The 19,102-nt window shown below is 41.4% G+C and overlaps 1 protein-coding gene and 1 pseudogene across 6 annotated transcripts in view; one reads left to right on the forward strand and one right to left on the reverse strand.

Moving 5' to 3' along the window:
- The window catches only part of MARK3 (microtubule affinity regulating kinase 3), a 101,761-nt gene that overhangs the window by 65,742 nt on the left and 16,917 nt on the right, over positions 1 to 19,102 (reverse strand). For 5 of the 6 annotated variants that reach the window (XM_037047673.1, XM_037047656.1, XM_037047646.1 and 2 more), the window contains exons 2-3: positions 8,370 to 8,561; positions 122 to 175 (exon numbers count right to left, since the gene is read on the reverse strand). In XM_037047673.1, coding sequence (XP_036903568.1) covers positions 122 to 175; positions 8,370 to 8,561 — 246 coding nt within the window. The remainder of the gene's footprint in view (positions 1 to 121; positions 176 to 8,369; positions 8,562 to 19,102) is intronic. The other variant, XM_037047663.1, reaches the window with a different exon arrangement.
- Positions 1,156 to 2,977, forward strand: LOC118989520 (40S ribosomal protein S6-like; annotated as a pseudogene).

A 19,102-nucleotide genomic window follows, 5' to 3' on the forward strand; every position in this document is an offset into this window, starting at 1 on the left:
AAGCTTTACTGTACTAAACATAATAAATAGAAATAACAGTAGCAGTATTTAAGAGGCAAATTATATGGCAAATAGCACTGAAAATCATTTTCAAAAGTACTGGATACCCAACCAATCTTACCTTTTGTAGACTTGTTGGATTCAACTGAGTTTTGTCTATTATTTTTATTGCAACCTAAAAAGAAAGAAATAAGAATTTATGGATTTTAAGAATTTGGTAATTACAAACTGGTAAATTTTGTAAATGCCCAGACATGTGGCATTATTAAAAAGCAAGTAAACCTCGAAACCTAAAACTCAAGTACTTTAAATAGTATTTTATATTTTATAATTGAAAACAGGGGCTTTGTGCAAATAAGAGTAGTATTATGACACTTTATATGAAGATACCTGTAGACATAGGGCAATAATATCTCCCACAAACCCAAAAATGAAAACAGAGATTAAACAATGAAAATACTTCTAAAAACATCACAACGCAGCAAATCTATCTATTGACCACTTACTGACCCTTTAACCATGTCTGATTCTGACACCCGAGGACAAGAGCCCAGTTTTGATAGGTTTACAGACCAGAATGCCCCCCGGAGTGTCTTACACACAGTGGGAACTTGGTGATTGAGTACATATATGAACAAATACATAAATGTTGAATCTGCAAACCTTAAAAACCTTTTATTATCAAAAGGATAGAAGAGCTATATTCACTCCTATGTTCACTGCAGCATTATTTACAATAGTCAAGATATGGAATCGATCTAATTGTCCATCAGTAGATGAATGGATAAAGATATGATTACACACACTCGCACACACATACACACAAACAGAATATTACTCAGCAATAAAAAAGAGTGAAATTTGTAACAGCATGGATGGACCTAGAAGATATCAGGCTAAATGGAAATGAGTCAGACAGAGAAAGACAAATACTACATGATTTCACTATGTGGAATTTTTTAAAAAATCAAAAGAAATAAACAACAAACAAAAACAAAACCACGTTCCTAGACACAAAGAACAAACTGATGGTTGCTAGGGTGAGGGTTGGTGGGAAATGCAGGGGTGGGTAGAAAAGATTAAGGAAAATACATTCGATAACAGTGCAATAAGTCTACTACACTTAGTGTGCTATTCACATTATGAGGTCCATAAATGTCGAATCACTACGTTGTATACCTGAAGCTAATGTGTATGCCAACTATAGTTTAATTTTTTAAAAAAGACAGAAAAGCCCTTAGGCAGTTAAAGAAGGAAAAGGGACTAATTCCAGACTAATCTGTGGACTGAGTGAAACACATACAGAGGCAAAAAATGGGTCAAAAGGAATGAGTGCACCCTCGGCAGTCTAAAAACAAGCCACTTGGGAACCCCCAAAAGAACCCCAAACCCTGTAATTTCTAGTTATATGCACTTCTTATCTTAAAAGAAAAGCAAAGAAAAGAACAACTAGAAAACCAGCTTTACTCATACTCAGTAAGTGAGCCTAGACCCACACCCACTCCTGGTCGGTCTGTCATCTCTCATAAAAGTGATTTCCTGAAACTACAAACACCCAGAGCGGGGAGAGGCAGTGCCAACAGAGGACAGAAGGAAACCGAAATTAAGAGAAAGGCTTTGCCGTGAACGGGGGAACGTAAGTGAGTAGGCTTTGCACTGGGGTCCAGGCTTGCTTCCTGCTGTGCGTGCACCTGGCAGCTCCAGTAAGAAGGGCCAGGAAGGAAGAGGCTGCAGCCAACGCTTGAGGAAAGAAAGCACCCACAGAGTCTGTATGTCAACGGTTCTCAAACATTTCAGTCCCCTCGCTACTCTGAAGAGTACTGATGACACTACATGTGAGTTGTACCTATTGATATTTATCCTATTACAAATGAAAACTGAAAAAGTATAAAAATAAGTGAACAATTCATTCCAAAATAATAATATCCAACAAATGGCACTGGGAAAAACTGGACAACCACATGCAGAAGTATGAAACTGGACTTTTACCTAACACCATATAAAAAAATTCGCTCAGAGAGGATCAATGACCTTAAATGTAAAATCTAAAACTGACATTCTTAGGAAAAAACAGGGCAAAAGCTTCATGACATTGGATTTGGCAATGATCACTTAGATATGACACCAAACTGCATCAAAAGGCAACATGCAACACTTTATTGTGGCACCTCAGAGGTAGTCGGCTGCTTTGGGATACAGCTGACCACTCCTCTCAGACACTGGCTGCCAGAAACTCCCTGAAGTGGATAATAAACGCAAACTTTGTACCTTGTATGAGAAGCCTATGGCTAAAGAAGTTGCTGTTGATGCTCTGGACGAAGAATGGAAGGGTTATGTGGTTCCCATCAGTGGTGGGAACGACAAGTAAGGTTTCCCCACAAGGCAGGGTGTCGACCCACAGCCACATCCACCTGCTACTAAGGGGCATTCCTGTTACAGACCAGGGAAGGCTAGAGAGAGAAAGTGCAAATCTGTTCGGGCTTGCATTATAGACACCAATCTTAGTGTTCTCAACCCTGTTATTATGGGGGGAAAGAAAAGTATTCCTGGTCTCAGCGATACCACTATGCCTCACTGCCTGGGGCCTGAAAGAGTGAGCGGAATCAGCAACCTTTCAATTTCTAAGGAAGATGATGCCCGCCAATACATGGGGAGGAAGCCCCTAAACCAAGAAGGTAAGAAACCTCAAGCCAAAGCACCCAAGATTCAGCATCTTGTCACCCCACGTGCCCTTCAACACATTATCAGCTTATTGCTCTGAAGAAATAGTAAGAAGAAAAATAAAGAAGAGGCCATAGAACATGCTACATTTCTGGCTAAGAGGATGAAGGAGGCCTGAGGAAAGCACCAGGAACAGATTGCCAAGAGACACAGGCTGTCCTCCCTCCAAGCTTCCACCTCTGAGTCTGAATCCAGTTAGAAATGGGATCTTTAAGGGTGAAAAATACTAAGATCAGACATCAAAAAAATAAATAAATACAGCCCTGGCTGCTGTGGCTCAGTGGACTGAGCACTGGCCTGTGAACCAAGGGTCACTGGTTCTATTCCCAATCAAGGCACATGTCTGAGGTGCAGGCCAGGTTCCCCACTAGGGGGCGCACAAGAGGCGACCACACATGGATGCTTCTCCGCGCCACCCACCCACCCCCCCCCCCGCCCCCTGTCTAAAAATAAGTAATTTTTTTAAAAAGACAGTATCAACAGTCAAAAGACAACCCACAGAATGGGAGGAAATATTTGCAAATCATGTATCTGATAGAGGATTAATATTCCAGAATATATACAGAACTTCTAAAACTTCAACAACAAAAACTCAATTAAAAAACGGGTAAAGGACTTGAAGAGACATTTCTCCAAAGATATACAGAGGCCAATAAGCACACGGAAAAGATGCTCAACATCACTTGTCATTAGGGAAATACAAATCAAAGCTAGAAAACAGCACTGCACAAGAAACTACCAAAAATCGATCAATCTACAAAGTAAGGCTTGGTGAGGATGCACTGTTGGTAAGAATGCAAAAATAATACGGCCTCTGTAGAAAACAGTGCAAAGTTCCTAAAAATATTTTTAAAAGAATCACCATATGATCTAGAAATTCCACTTAGGGTATATACCTGTTAACATTTCTATGAAATTCTCACACACCCTTCTGTATTCAGTTTGTTGTGATATCACACATCACACAGCCTTTGGAAAATTCTACTTTACATGTGTGCATATGGAAAAATGCAAACAATGTCTAAACAGTATTACAAAAATTGTTTCCACTTTGTAGGCCTACCAAAACGATCTCACTAAAGCCACAGAGGTCCCCATGCTTACTTTGATAACTGCTGCACTATTCATATTAACACTTAAGAAAAATGCTTAACTTGGTCTAAAGCCTCCATCTGCCAAAGCAGAGGGACTACAGGAAGGGAAATGCTGCAGTACAGCACCCAGGGAACCTGGTCCTGCAGTGGTAGGAACCACCACCCCTCATCCCTGCCTGGGGGAGTACAAAATCAGAATTGGAGGAGGAGCAAAGAGTGTGTGCAACTGAAAAAAGCAAAGTCAGGATTCTAATTCTGTATTTGGAAAACATAATTATCTTGATGGAAACTATGCAAATAAAGTGAACTGGACTATACCAATAACGGCCACCCTGTGACTGTCTCAAACAGGGAGAAGACAACGTGTGCATGGGCAGTACTCAGCGACTGCCTGCTGAGCTGACCCAAGGTCTAGACTACTCATACCTGTAATGGCATACACTTCAGAGATGGAGTATAAAACAGTGAGGAAATAAGGTTTTGGTATTTTAACAGATACCAAGGTGGTTTAAAAAATGACATCACTTCAAAGTTGAATGAATGTACTTTAAACTTTCATAAGTGATTTTATGTGGAACACTTGGACCTCCCAAATTCCACAGAAACCCCAAAGAAATAGGGTTCTTTTCTGGCCATCACTGTTTTCTTTCTCTTTCTCAGAGCCAGATACATCCAACACACTGCCTTTCCAGTTCCTCTCTCCTCTGATCTTCTGAGACCTGGTTCCTTCTTATGACTGGATGGACTCTTGATCACTGGTTTCTCCTGGTTCTGCCCAATACTTGCCTTCTATTCTAAGGAGTCTATTCTGATTCTGTGTTACATCCTTTCATTTTCAAGTAGTGCTATTCAATTAGTACCTAAAGCAAAAACAGGAACTCAAATATGTTGTGCTCAACTAAATCAAACTGGAGAAATCATTTTATCAAAAGCAATTGTCCCCAAAGTGAAACACTCATTTAACATGGGGGGTGGGGTGGGGTGGGGTGGGATGTGTGTGTGTGTGACTAAAGTCGGAGGAGGAAGCTCCTAATCCCCTTTTCCTTCAAGCTCTCCCTGGGATGACTCAACTACCAAAATAACCTTGGGCCAGAGCTGGAGCCTGGAGGCCAGTTCAGACCTAGGTCACCAAACAGGAGGCAACTGCCTGGTGCAACACTGCCTTAGGAAGATGGAGACTGGAGGGAAGACCACCCTCCCATTCCCAAGTTTGTGGAGGGGTTTTTTTTTGCAGGGGGTGGGCAATGCAGGGGAGAACATATACACAACAAAAGTGTGTTCACTAGGTAAGGAAAGAGGAGTGTCCCTGCCACTTGCGTGAAGTTCTGGGAAATTCCACTGATTCACCCTGATGTCCAGAAGCACAGCGGAAAATCACAGAATAAGAATAAAGAGAACTCATGCATGACGAGGGCTTCTCCCACAACATTCCTCAACCCAAAGGGCCCTAGAAGCCCATAGCGCACACCCACTGGAGGAAAATCCTATCTTCCACTTTCTGATAATTCACTACTAGTCAAAAGATCCTAGCATGCAGCTCCAGACAGCTGTTAAGGGACCCACCAGGACTGAAAGAGCAGATGAGAAGATCCTAAGTCCTTTAGGACACAGTGGCCTATTCCTCAGCTTGGGCTGAAATAACAAAAAGCACTGGGCAGCTTAAACAGAGGAAATGTATCCCCCCCAGTCTGGGAGGCTAGGAGTCTGAGGTCAGGGTGCCAGCATGGTCAATTCCTGCTGAGGACTCTCCTCTGAGCTTGCACGTGGCTGCCTTCTTACTGCGTCACTTCTGTGACTTACTGTGTCACTTCTCACATGGTGGAGAGAGAAAGCAAGCTCTTTCTTGTTTGTCTCTTATAAGGACACAGACCCTACTGGATCAGAACCTACACTTATGACCTGATTTAACCCAATTACTTCCATAAAGGCCCTATTCTCCAAAACTGTTATATTGGGGGTTAAGTCTTCTTTTTTAAAGATTTTATTTATTTATCTTTAGAGAGTAAAGGAAGGAGAGAGGGAGAGAAATACCAATGTATGGTTGCCTCTCGTGCGTCCCCTGCTGGGAACTGGCCTGCAACCCAGGCATGTGCCCTGACTGGGAATCGAACCTTGGTTGTTTGGTTCGCAGGCCCACACTCAATCCACTGAGCTACACCAGCCAGGGTGGGGGTTAAGTCTTTAACATATGATTTGGGGGGACACTATTCAGTCCACGCAATAAAGACCAAGCCGAACAACTAAAACAGGTATTTTACAAAATAAAACTTCCAATGAAAACCTAACCATACACAACATGAAATAATGTCACAAGCATAAAGTGGAATAAAACAGGCAGACACAAAATATGTACTGAATGATTTCACTAGTACAGTGTTCAAAAAAACATCTCTGGTGTTAGAAGGCAAGACAATGGTTACCTTGAGGAGGAAAACTGTTAAGTGATTAAAAGAGGTAGAAGGAAGGCTTCTGGGGTCCAAATCATGGCACACTTTTTCCCTGGGTCATGGCACTGCAAACACGATTACTCTGTGATATTTCATCAAGCTATACTCGCATACATGGTGATTTTAAGCACTTTCTTAGGATGTTATATATCAATAAAGGCTTTATTTTTAAAAAAAGTCAACGATGACTTTTAAAAACATAATGAGCCCTGGCCAGGTAGCTCAGTTAGTTGGAGCATCGTTCCAATGCACTAAGGTTGCAACTGATCCCCAGTCACAACACAGACAAGAATCAACCAATAAATACATAAATAAGTGCATATATAAACAAATTTAGCCACTAACTAGTCAGATGCAAGCACTTCTGGAGACAGAACCTACTAGATGGCCCTAGTCAGCTGGTTAGAGTGTTGCCCAATACACCTGGGTTGCGGGTTTGATCTCCAGTCAGAGCACATTCAAGAATCAACCAATGAATGCATAAAGTGGCACAACAAATTGATGTCTTTCTCCCCACCCCCATCTCTCTAAAATCAATTAAAAAAAGGGAAATAAAAGAAAAGAGAACCTACTAGATATAAACCCAGTAGGCCAGGCTCCAGCCATGTGAGTGAAGCAAAGGGGAACAGGGCCGTCTGCCCCACCCCTCTTCTCCCCCACCCCCCCCCCAGCCCACATAAGGACACTGGCAGAATGACCATCTCGGACTGGTGGAAACTAAACTCAAGTTTTCTTCTTTAGTTCAAAAAGCTTTGATCAAGAACAGTAAGAAAAACTCTACCCACTCTTTGCTGTTTACTGATTCCCAAAACAGCCCGGGCACTACAACAAGGAGTCCTAACCAGGAATGTGTCACTAAAATTGATGTGAAATTTGAAGAAGGAAGTCTTTACTTGTCTCAGAAGATGAGGATATTGGTAGGGCACACAGCAGTGAACAGAGGCTGCCTGCTGGCAGGAATGACAGGTCCAATCCCGCTCCAGCAGCCCTAGGCATGATGAGCTGCTGGCATCAGTCTCTCGGCATACCTGTAACACCATCTTGGCATATATACCAGGAGGATCTGGGACAAGAAAAGCATTTCTTTAAAAAGCTTCCCTCAAAAGTATAATTCCAGTCAGACCACAATACCAAGTACCAAACACTGACACCTACCCTACAGACTAGACGGGGGATACAAGTAAACAAGTAATTCCAATAAATATAAAACTTATTACCTAGGAAGTATCAGGATTTTTTAAAAAGGTTTTATTTTTAGAGAGAGGTGAAGGGAAGGAGAAAGAAAAGGAAACATGCATCAGTTGGGGCCTCTTGCAGGCCCCCAACTGGGACTGAACCCACAACCCAGGCATGCACCCTTACTGGGAATCGAATCAGTGACCTTTTACTGTGTTAGTACAATGCCCAACCAACTGAGCTGCACCAGTCAGGGCAGGAAATACCAGGATTTTTAACACAAATCCCATGCCTGGAAAAGAGAGTCTGACAACTACTTCCCAGGAATGATATCAACAACAAAAGCCTGCAATGTGTTTCAGGCAGAGGAACAGACAAAAATCTCAATGCAAGAAACAAAGTACATCGTATACTGCCTGGGTAGAAAATGAGGAGACAGTTAATTTAGTAGTTTTGATAAAAGTATTTTTGATAAATATATAAGGTGCTTGAGCAGAAAGCTGGTATCACAAGGCAGAAAAGTACATGCCATCATCCACAACAACCCATCAACATAAGCCATGAGAAGAGTATTTTGGGGAGATAAACTTTGTGAGTATAAATCCATTAAAAAAAACAGCACTAGTGATTTGCAAGTATCATGAGCATATACATGAAAACAATTTTTACTATGGTAGCAGATACTACAAAAAAAGAACAAAACACTACCCATTTTTAAAGGCAAAAGATAACTCAAACAATCAAGGTAATACTTACAACATTCAAAGGAATGAGAAAGCAAAAGAATCACCAGGTAATTAATGCTTCTTCTTTAAAAATGTTTAATTAGCTTAGAAATGAGCCCAAATCTATATATTTTCTTCCTCTTCCTCTCACATGGAGCTAAAAAGAACAAATGTAGCAACAGAAATTAAGCATAATTCTCATTTACCTCTCTGCCTGTAAGGATGTGTCTTGCCAATTTCACCTTTGCAAAATTCCCCTTGCCGATTGTTTTCAACAGTCTGTAGTTTCCGATGTGAGGCTGTTCATCTGCACAGGAAGCTATAGAGTTTCTACACCGAGCTCCAGAACGCCCGGTGCGAGAGGTCACTTCTTGCCGCCCATCTCCATGTGATGTGTGCTACAATACAACATACAACAAAGATAAGGACATGAGAACACATGGTACCCTATGGAACTGTAACGGTCTCTAGCTGAAAAAACAAAACATTACTGCTGTAATTTTAATCCTAGAGCATCTAACACTTTGAAGACAGTTGCCCACAAGATAGAAATTTATGAGGAAAACCAGGATACTGAGAGGAAAAGTACCCAGCACCAAATATTGCAGTTCAGCTAGGTGCTTGAAGAGAGATCTTTCTATACCTGGCTGTAACATGACACAGAAGCAACAAGCCTGCCAGCAGTCGTTAGAAACCCAACTTTTCTGTGTGCTATTAAATGCTTTGGCTACAGAACCCTATGCTACACCCTTGTGAAAGCGGTGCCATGCTAACATCACCTTCCCAGGGGAGGGAACTTCTGCGACTGATGCACGGCCACATCACTAGTGAAAGAAATTCAGAGAGAATCTGGATTCTCAATTTCCTTCTACACTATGCTGCTAACAATAATTCAAAACAATGTATTTAAATAAAGAGCCAGGCCCTGGCTGGTGTAGCTCAGTGGATTGAGCGCGGGCCTGGGAACGAAACAACCATGGTTCGATTCCCAGTCAGGGCACATGCCTGGGTTGCAGGCCATTTCCCAGCAGGGGACTCACAAGAGGCAACCATACATTGATGTTTCTCTCCTTCTCTCCTTCCCTTCCCCTTTAAAGATAGATAAAATCTTTTTTTTGGGGGGGGGGATAAATAAATAAATAGCCAGACTGTATGACCCTTGATAATATTTGTTTTTTTAAATTGCTTATGCTATCACAGTTGCCCTGATTTTTCCCCCTTTGCTCCCTCCTCCACCCAGAACCACACACTCCCTCAGAAATCCCTAAACCATTGTTCATGTCCATAGTTCATACATGTAAGTTCTTTGGCCACTCCAACCCTATACTGTATTTTGCATCCCCATGGCTATTCTGTGAGGACTTATCAGAACTTCTTAATTCCCTCACCTGTCCAACCGTTCCCCAACACTTCCCTCCCATCTGGTAAACATCAAAATATTCTCTGTATCTATGATTCTGTCTCCGTTCTAGTTTGCTTAGTTTGTTTTTCAGATTCACTGCTGATAGTTTTTTTTGGGGGGGGTATGCTATTTTACTGTTCATGGTTTTCATCTTTTTCTTAAATTACTCTCTTTAAAATTTCATATAATAATGGCTTGGTGATGATGAACTCCTTCAATTTTTTCTTGTTCGGGAACTTCTTTATCTGCCTTCCATTCTAAATGGCAGCTTTGCTGGATAGAGCAATCTTGGCTGTAGGTCCCTGCTTTTTATTACTTTGAATATTTCTTGCCAATCCTTTTCAGCCTGTAAAGTTTCTTTTGCGAAATCAGCTGAGAGTCTTATGGAAATTCCGCTGGAAGCAAATAACTTCTTTTCTCTTACTGCCCGTAAGATTCTCGTTACCTTTAACCTTTGACATTTTAGTTATGATGTGACTTGCAGTGGGCCTCTTTGCATCTATCTTGTTTGGGACTCTCTCTAGTTCCTGGAGGTGTATCTCTAGTTCCTTCACCAAATTAGTAAAGTTCTCTTTCGCTGTTTTTTCAAATAGATTTCTAATTCTTGCTCTTTCTCTTCTCCTTCTGGCACCCTTATGATGCAAATGCTGGACCTCTGAAAGTTGTCCCAGAGACTGCTTACACTATCCTCATTTTTTGGAATTCTTTTTTCTTCCTGTTGTTCTGATTGGTTGCTGTTTGCTTCCTTATATTCTAAATTGTTGACTAGATTCTTGGTTTTATCTGCTCTACTGTTATTTCCCTGTAAATTGTTTTTTATTTCAATTAGTAAATCCTTCATTCTGACTGGATCTTTTTTTATGCTGCTGAGGTCCTTACTAAGTTCCTTGAGCATCCTTATGACCCATGTTTGTTTCTGTGTATTAGGTAGAGCTGCTCTGACTCCATGTCTTGGTAGTGTGGCCCAATGTAGTAGGTGTCCTGTAGGGTCCAGTGGCACAGCCTCCCCTATCATCTAAGCTGAATACTTGAGATGTACCCTTTGAGTGGGCTGAGTACACCTCCCTCTTGTAGTTGAGCCTCGGTGGCTGTTGGCAGATCAATGGGAGAAATTTACCCAGGCCAGTCAGCTGCAAGGACTGGCTGTGACCACTGAGCACCCACCACCACCCTCCATGGAGGATCAGCTGTGCAGGGGCAGGTGGTGGTGCTCCGACCCTGGGGTTTCCTGGGTGGTGCAGGCCAAGGTCCGCCCCCACCTGTGTTTTGCCTGGGGCCACCCTGCCTGAGCTATAAAGCAATCTGAGATGGCTGCTACTTGGGCTGAGATTCCCAAGTGAGCCAAACTGTGCATCCAGGCTGGCTGCTGCTGGTGCCAGGCCTGCGGCTCACTGAGGCCAGCTGCTGCTTGTTTGAGAGGATTTAGGAAGCAGGAGCCAAGACCATCCATTCATATGGAAAAGCAGCTTGGAAACTGGGTAGGGTGGAGTCTGGGAATCTCCAAAGGGGATCAAACAGTGTTAGCCAGGTTGATGGAGTCTCAGATATGATACCAACTTGCAGGCTCTGTGAGGGGAGGGTTTACTGAAGAGACAATGGCCTCTGCTTGCCTGGATGTCAGACACTTCAGTTCCTCCCTGTATACCTTTGGGGCCTTTCAAGTTGCTCCCTGGTGCTGGAGCTCAGAGGGAGTCAGTCTGAGTAGGTGAGTCTGTGTGTGGGTTCTTTAAGAACTGCTTGGGGCTCCAGCAGTTTCTTCTACCGAGTGAATTCCCGCTGATTTTTGAGGCCATAAGTTGTGGGGACTTACCTTCCTAGCACTGGAACCCTGGGCTAGGGGGCCTGGTATGGGTCTGGGACTCCTCGCTCCTGAGATATCCCTCCTGAAATTTTATCCACCACAGATGTGTGAAGGACCAGCCCATTCTGCGCCCGCACCCCCCTACCAGTCTGGATGAATGTGGTTTCTTTAATTCCATAGTTGCCAGACTTCCATTCAACTTGATTTCTGACATTTTGGAGTGATAGTTGTTCTATATTTTAGTTGTAATTTTGGTGTGGTTGTGCAAAGAAATGAGCCATGTCTGCCTACTCTTCATATTGACCAGAAGATAATATTTGTTGAACAGATTAATAAAGTACTCAATATACTCTGTAAAGGTAAAAGAAATCATATACGCCTACAAGTAAGTGTGCTGACCATGAAAGTACCAGAGTTACAAACCCCAGCACGGTTCTGCAGCGACAAGCATCAGTTCCAGTGCTCCCTCCTCCCAGCATGTGCCCAGCAGATGGACGCCTGCCCCACCACCTCCCTCCACCCCGCTGCCAGCTCCGGCTCAAGCGTCTCCCTCTCCCAGTGCTCACACAGATGCTTCCCATCTGCTTCCTTCTTTCTCACTTTCTGTCCAGGAAAATGCCCCTTCTTTCTAATGTTCTCTCTCTACCAAGAGGTCAAAACAAGCCTGATTGTAGCTGGTAAACATCAGAAACTACTTTCTAATATACCAATATCAAGTAAAAACAAAAACCAAGTGTTTTAAAGTAAAAGCCTAGGAATTTGTGCCATAAACCCCTGATGTCCTCAAAAATATCCTTTTCAAGGGAAACAACCATCTGGGAAAATACATTTGCAAATAATACCTCAGACAAGGTTTTGCTCTCTAAAACATACATAGAACTCAAAAGATTCAACTCCAGAAGACAAACAATCCAATTAAGAAATGGGCAAAGGACCTGAACAGACACTTCTCCAAGGAGACATACAGGCCATCACAGAGACGCAAAACAAACCAAAATGAGATACCACTTCACACGGGTCAGAATGGCTACCATAGCCAAATCCACAAACTAGTGCTAGCAAGGTTGTGGAGAAAAGAGAACCCTAGTTCCCTTTCCCACTGTTAGTGAGAATGCAGACTGGTGCAGCACTGTGGGAAACTATGGAATTTCCTCAGAGAACTAAAAATGAAACTGCCTTTTGACCCAGCAATTCCATTGCTGGAACTATACCCTAAGAATCCTGAAACACCAATTCAAAAGAACCTATGCACCCATTGCAATGTTCATAGCAGCACAATTTACAATAGCCAAGCACTGGAAGCAACCTAAGTGCCCAACAGTAAATGGGTGGATCAAAGAACTGTGGTACATTTACACGATGCAATACTACACAACAGAAAGAAAGAAGGAGCTCCTTCCTACCCTTCTTTTTCGACAGCATAGATGCAAATGGAGAGAGCATTATGCTAAGTTAAATAAGCCAGGTGGTAAAAGAGAAACGCCATATGTATGATCTCACCTTTGAGTAGAACCTAATCATCAAAACAGGCAAGCAAAATATAACCAGAGATATTGAAATGACAGTAACCAGAGGGGAGGTGGGAAGGGATAATGGGGGGAATAGGGGGAAGGGTTGTCAAGGAACATGTATAAAGAACACATGGACAAGGCCAAAGTGGGGTAGGATCGAGGGTGGAAGGTGGGGATGGCTGGGGTGAGGGAGAGTACAGGGTAGAGGGGAATGGAGATACATGAACTTCAACAATAATAAGTGAATGAATGAATGAATAATATTGTAAGGGAGAAAATATCCTTTTCAGAATTGGCATGTTGATCTCCAACTACTTTCTCACATTCATCTATTTTTCCCTGACATGTCAGGTTCTGAGATAGGTTTTTTCTATTTTACTCAATTATCACATAATACTACAAAAAATGATGTCTATGTTTTCATTATGTGTATGTTTTAGGTAGTAAAACAGGATTTTACAAACTAGTTATAAATCTAAAACTTGAAACATCGTTTCTGTAACAAAAAGGATTCTAATTTCCAAATCAGAATTTAGAGGAAACGGCCTATTTGTAAATGAGGCCTTGCTGATCAAAGAAAAGACTAAAGCAAGCCCTAGCCAGGTAATGTGGTTGGTTAGAGCATTGTGCCAACCTGCCAACGTTGTGGGTCTGCTCCTCAGTCAGGGCACATACAAGAAACAACTAATGAATGTGTAACACAGTGGAACAAAATCGATGTTTCTGTCTCTCTTTCTCAAACCAATCAGTAACAAAAAAATTAAAAAAGAAAAGATTAAAGCAACAACTAAGTTATAACACTAGGCTTTCCAGAAAGCTGGTTTTACTCTGTCATACACAAGACACAATATTGTAAATGCAATTTCATAGATCAGTTGGAGTATGGCTTTAAAAGAAAATTGGTGAGCATTTTAAGATAGGCATTTCTTAAAATGCCTATCTTAAATAGTAAGTAATAAAATTATTTATTTATTTATTATTTATTTATTTAGGAAGGGAAGGAGAAAGAAAGAAGAGAAAGGTCCGGTGAGAGAAACATCAATCGGTTGCTTCTCAAACACACCCTGACTTGAGGGCCGACCTCATGACCCAGGTATATGCCCTGACCAGAAATACAACCCAGCGACCTTTCGCTTTGCAGGACAACACCCCACGAACCGAGTGACCCTAGTCAGGGCTCATGTTTATTTCCAAACTAGATTTAAGTTTACTAAAAACTAGACACTAATTTGCCCTGGCTGGTGTAGCTCAGTGGATTGAGCTTGGGTCTGCGAACCACACGATCACGGTTCAATTCCCAGTCAGGGCACATGCCTGGGTTGCAGGCCAGTTCCCAGCAGGAAATGCACAAGAGGCAACCATACACTGGTATTTCTCTCCCTCTCCCTTCCTGTCTAAAGATGAATAAACAAAATCTAAAAAAAAAAAAAATTCTCAGGCCCTCACTGGTGTAGCTCAGTGGATTGAATGCAGGCCTGTGAACCAAAGTGTTGGCGGTTTGATTCCCAGTCAGGGCACATACCTGGGTTGCAGGCCATATCCCCAGTAGAGGGTGTGTAAGAGGTAACCACACACTGATGTTTCACTTACCCTCTTTCTCACTCCCTTCCCCCCGCTCTAAAAATAAATAACTAAAATCTTTAAAAGAAAAAGAAAAAAAGACCTGGCTGGTGTAGCTCAGTGGATTGAGCACAGGCTTGTGAAGCAAATGATCACTGGTTCGATTCTGAGTCAGGGCACATGCCTGGGTTGCAGGCCAGTACCCTGCAGGGAATGCACAAGAGGCAACCATACATTGATACTTCTCTCCTTCCCTTCCCCTCTAAAGAAAAATAAAAATCTTTAAAAAAACTTCATAGGCACCCAAAGTTCATATTTTGCTTATTCCTTAATCTATTTATAATAAAAGACTAACTTTGTCAGTTACATGTAACTTCCAGGAGGACCCAGATTTTTGTGTTTTGTTCATTACCAGCTATTCCCAAAATCGAAACAGAACCTGACACAAATAGCTGTGAAATGCACTGTGCTGTGTGAATATGAAATGAGTTCAGGCCCTCTCTGATCCATACCACCCACTATTCTCTAGCGTGATACTGGTTCCCTAGTTTGAGTACCTTTTCTTCTCTTCAAACCTAAGAAAACCCTACTCATTATTCCCTTATGTTTGGATAATTTGTCGGCCACTTTAGGAAGCCTCCAGGACTCTCTCTGCATCCCTGCGGGCTTGCAGGCTGTGTGCCTGTATCTGCATCTCCAGTATACGACTCTGTTGCCCGTACTATTACCCACCAGACTGGCTCTTGTGCTAAGTTCCTGGAGAATTACACCGACTGCAGGGAGAAATGCCTTCTCCTCACCTGAGGTTAGGCACAACACAATGCCTAAATTTGGCTAATGAGATACATGTGAAAGTGACATGTCATTCCCATGCTGAGGCATTTAATTGCCAATGCTTAACTCCACCTGTCTTCTGCTCTTTTGAACTCTGGGCACCGTCCAAAGACAGAGGCCACAGGACCAAGTCAGTCTAGACAAGATCCTTTTTCATGGAGCCAATCAGCCCCCAAGCAAACTTAGTGTAAACAAGGGTTTTTTAGTGTGCTAGATCACTAGATTTCAGTCGCATATAATACCACAGCATAACCCTGCCTAACCTAATACATACTTATGCAAATAAATAATCATAATGCAAAGCAAAATGAAACCTGAATTGCCCCATCGCATTATAATTTCATACAACAGAATGAAATGGCTGATGTTCATTAAATTTGAATAGGGTTAAAACTCAGTATATTTAATTTGATGTTTCCTTAAAGTCCACAAATTTAAAAATCTAATGTGCTTAACTTAAAAAACTCTTTCAAAACAGAAGCAAATTAAATTGCTGTTTCCTTCTACATAGCCTTCATTTTTTTCCATGTACCCACCAGTGGCCCTAAATAAGAAAAAGCTTCCTATTCCTATATCATAGAACTCAATTCCAATACTAAACTTTTTAAACTAATTTTGAATTATTGTACCCTTAGTCAATTATTTCACACATGGGATTTTTTTCTCCCTAAGAAGGCAATAAACAACCTGAGGACACAACAATGTTAAATAATTCCTCTGTAGTCATTTGACAATATTTTGTGGCAGTACTAAGCACATAAGAAATACTGAAATGCTGAATTTAATTCTTAAAGATATAAAGGAGTCTCAATGCGTCTCCCTCCCATGAAATGGAGTCAATACCATTTCATCCACCATGGAAACTACAATATGTACACTGCTACAGAAAATAATGCAGAAAAAGATAAAATAGGAGATTAACAAATTCATAAAGTATTCATTTTCAAATTAAAACTTTTCTTTAGTGAAAAACATTTAAGTTGCCAATATTATTAGGGAATAAAGCAACTGTTACAGTCATCAAATCGACATCCATTCCTTCCTTAATTTCCAAGGGAAGCTGGATGTATTTGGGAGGCAACGTGGCCAGCTAAGTTCTTATTTTCCTAAACTTCCCTGAAGCTAGAAGCAGCGTATGGCTTAGTTCTGGCCAGTTCTCATCAGTGAACATCTACTAGAAGGTTCTGGGGGGAAAAAAAGACAAAAATATATATTTTAAAACCACCAGCTCAAATAGTATTAAACTGCTGAATCAAAACTAGAAACTGTAGATTTCTTTTTTTAAATTATTTCTTTATTGTTAGAGGGGAAGGGAAGGAGAAAAGGAGAGAAGTATCAATGTATGGTTGCCTCTCGTGTGTCCCCTGCTGGGAACTGGCCTCCAACCCAGGCATGTGCCCTGACTAGGAATCAAACCGCGATCCTTTGGTTTGCAGGCCCAAGCTCAATCCACTGAGCTACACCAGCCAGGGTGAAACTGTAGATTTCTTTTGTGAGTAAAACAAACCCCTACTTAGGTTGTGTTGCTCTCAGCCAAAGAACTACTGTTTCAGGGCTCATGGCTATATCAATACTAACATAAGAAGCAATAATAAAAAAAATGGGAAATATACTCCATTTTGGGTTATATATATATTAGCTCATAAAAACAACTGTCCATATCTGCAGCCATAGAATATAAAACATCACAACCAGAAAATATAAATGAGAATACATGCCTTAGACACACACAAATTATTGACATAATAAATAAAGTTCCAGGTTTGCTCCTGTAGCTATCTAGTAAGGCACTGAACTGAAATGTAGTCTTACTTAAGAAATCAAGTTTAAAAGTTTACAACAACTTTATACTATGTCTCAATTCTTCCAGAACAGAGCTTGCTTGGTCCCTTCCTTAAAACACAAGACATGTGCCCAAACATCCTTTCTAATCCTTAAAATAACAAGCCACCTCTTCAACACATGGGCAGTTTTTCAAATGTTGGGGGGAAAAAATCTACAAAGCCAAATTGTTTCAATAAAGGGCTGATCCCCAAGTATTTTTTAATTTAGAGATAATCATAATATCATATTCCACTTTTCAAAGAAGCTGAGCCATTATTTCATTCACTGCAGAAAAAATATGATAAGATTCAGCAATCTGTAATTTAAAAACCTCTTAGCAAACTAGGAACAGAACAAAACTTCCTTAATTCGGTAAAACCATAGACCATAAACTTTCAGCAAATATTACACTAAATGGAGAAACTTCAGAATCATTTAAGATGAAAAACAAGAAGCTGCTTAACATAACACTACAGGTACGACCAATACTTTAAGGTAAGAAAGTTTTCAGATGTAAGGTCAAAAAAAGGAGATTAAAATGTCATTATTTCTAGATGATATTATCTACTTACAAAGCAAAAGAACCAGAAATACCATTGAAACTCATGAGACAGCTTGGCAAGGTACAAGATCAACCTATAATATTCCTCCACACCAGTAGTGACCTATCATAAAAATTAATTAAAAGTAACCATTCATAGCCCTGGCTGGTAGTAGCTCAGTAGATTGAGCACGGGCCTGTGAAGCAAAGGGTTGCCGGTTCAATTCCCAGTCAGGGCACATGCCTGGGTTGCAGGCCAGGTCCCCAGTAGGAGACACATGAGAGGCAACCACATGTTGATGTTTCTCTCTCATTCTTTCTCCTTCCCTTCCCCTCTCTCTAAAAATAAATAAATAAAATATGTTTTTAACAAGGTAACCATTCATAATGCAGTAGTCCCCTCTTACCCAGTTTCACTTTCTACAGTTTTAGTAGTCATGGAACCACAAATATATAACTCATAAATTACAAACCGTTGCCCTGGCTGGTGTGGCTCAGTGGATTGAGCACCAGCCTGTGAACCGAAAGACTGCCAGTAAGATCCCCAGTCAGGGCACATGCCTGGGTTGTGGGTCAGGTCTCCAGTTGAGGAAACATGAGAAGCAACCAACCAATGTATCTCTCACCCCTTAATGTTTATCTCCCTCTCTCCAAAAGTAAATAAATAAATCTTTTTTAAAAACTTATTAAAAAATAAATAAATGTCAAACTGTTTACCATTGTGAGCAGCATGATGAAATCTTGCACCATCTCCACCATCTGCTGTGTTCTGCCTAGGATGTGCATCGTCCCTTTGTCTAGCGTCTCCACGCTGTGTATGCTACTGGTGCAGTTAGTAGCTGTCTCAATGATCAACTACTGCAGTACTCAAGTCACCCTACTATTACTCCACTAAACATACAAATGATAAGACAGTGAAAACAACCTCATTGCTGATACAGAGAAAGTTTTAGTGGTCTGGATAAAAGCACAAACTAATCATAAGATTCCTTTAGGCCAAAGCCTAATCCAGAGCAAGGTCCTAACTCTCCTCAATTCCGTGAAGGCTCAGAAAGGTGAGGAGGTTGTAGAAGAAAAGTTTGAAGCCAGCAGAGGTTAGTGATGAGGTTTAAGGAAACGAGCCATCTCTGCAACACAAAGGCACAAGGTGAAGCACAAGTTCTGACATGGATAGAGGCTACAGCAAGTCCTCCAGAAGATCTAGCTAAGGTAATTCATGAAGTGGCTACAACAGATTTTCAGCATAGGTGAAACTGCCTTTTATCGTAAGAAGATGCCATCTAGGGCTTTCCTTCACAGGGAGGAGAGTCAAAGCCTGAAAGGACAAGCTGACTCTCTTGTTAGGTGTTAATCCAGCTGGTGACTTTGAACCAATGCTCACTTACCACTTCAAAAATCCTAGGGCTCTTATCAATGATGCTAAATCTACTCTGCCTCTGCGCCCTAAGTGGAACAACAAAGCTGGT

Source organism: Sturnira hondurensis, unplaced genomic scaffold (genome assembly GCF_014824575.4).
Source record: "Sturnira hondurensis isolate 20B ecotype Veracruz unplaced genomic scaffold, ASM1482457v3 Scaffold0000780, whole genome shotgun sequence".
NCBI classification, from domain to species: Eukaryota; Metazoa; Chordata; class Mammalia; order Chiroptera; family Phyllostomidae; genus Sturnira; species Sturnira hondurensis.